Source organism: Poecilia reticulata, linkage group LG1, assembly GCF_000633615.1.
Source record: "Poecilia reticulata strain Guanapo linkage group LG1, Guppy_female_1.0+MT, whole genome shotgun sequence".
Taxonomy (NCBI): Eukaryota; Metazoa; Chordata; class Actinopteri; order Cyprinodontiformes; family Poeciliidae; genus Poecilia; species Poecilia reticulata.
The window spans coordinates 11,156,618-11,157,714 of record NC_024331.1 but is presented as its reverse complement, the minus strand read 5'-3'; the positions used below and the strand labels follow the sequence as shown (position 1 = coordinate 11,157,714).

At 41.5% G+C, this 1,097-nt stretch overlaps 1 protein-coding gene across 6 annotated transcripts in view; it reads right to left on the bottom strand.

Moving 5' to 3' along the window:
• The window catches only part of LOC103462904 (caskin-1-like), a 141,878-nt gene that overhangs the window by 96,793 nt on the left and 43,988 nt on the right, over positions 1-1,097 (bottom strand). For all 6 annotated transcript variants that reach the window (XM_017304680.1, XM_017304674.1, XM_008405998.2 and 3 more), the window contains exon 2: positions 350-401. In XM_017304680.1, coding sequence (XP_017160169.1) covers positions 350-401 — 52 coding nt within the window. The remainder of the gene's footprint in view (positions 1-349; positions 402-1,097) is intronic.

The following is a 1,097-nucleotide window of genomic DNA, read 5'->3' as shown; positions in this document are numbered from 1 at the left end:
GTGTGTGTGTGTGTACGGGTGTGGGCGTGTGTGTGTGTGGGCGTGTGTGTGTGTACGGGTGTGGGCGTGTGTGTGTGTACGGGTGTGGGCGTGTGTGTGTGTGTGTGCGTGGAGAGGGAGAAGGGGGACATGGCCTGAGCAACTGCTGCCTACAACTTTATCCCTCTCTAGATGATCCACTGGGCTCTTTCAGTGTTTAACTCTGTCGGTGTTCTAGATAAAGCTATTCTAAAGCAGAGTCTTTGCTGTGACTAACTGTATGTGCTCTTTCATTTTTCTTTCTCTCTGAAATGTAAAAAGAAGGGAGCAATGATAACAGGAGGGGAAGAAAGGAGCTACTGGTTCTCACCCATCTGCATCCTGGATGTTGACATTAATCCTCTTTGTTGCTCCAAGTAGCTCTGGAAGAGAAAAAAGTGTTAAAGAATTGAGAAAACTGTTTAAATTTAAAGCTTAATTCTGTGCAAGCTGAAGATATCATCTGCTTTTTGTCTGCTTCATGTTTATGCTAAATGAACAGCTCTGTGTCTGAAAACATTAAAGCAATAGCTCTGCTTTTGGCAAGACAATGGTTTCTTTTAAATGTAATGTAATGTAAAATAATGGGTTCAGGTTAGGGTTAGGGTAGGATTTTATACCTGATACCTGAGTAAATTTTACGACTTTCATGAAGACTCTCCTTGGTTTATAGGCCATTACACTTTGAGTTTTAAAGAAATATAGTAAAAGAAATAAATAGTCAGGGACATTATGGATTACAAAACGGGGCCTGGGGACATAGGCATAACTACCTGAACGTTTATTGAACGTTCAGAAACTACAGTGGCTGTGATGGGCCAAGGCAAAGGTAAACAAAGATAAAACAACTTGAACAGGTGATCAACTCTAAACCACTCACACCTTTTTACTCCGTCTCTATCATTTAAGCACACCCGTTGCCATGGCAACCACTCGCTCCTCGAGCCGAGTACAGATTACGTTTAAAACATTCAGTCCGTTACGATATTAGGTTTTCAGGCTCTATATTTATTTTGCGATCACTAATAAGCCTCATGAACACAGTGGTGGTTGATTGGTTCATTTTAAACTCCTGCTCT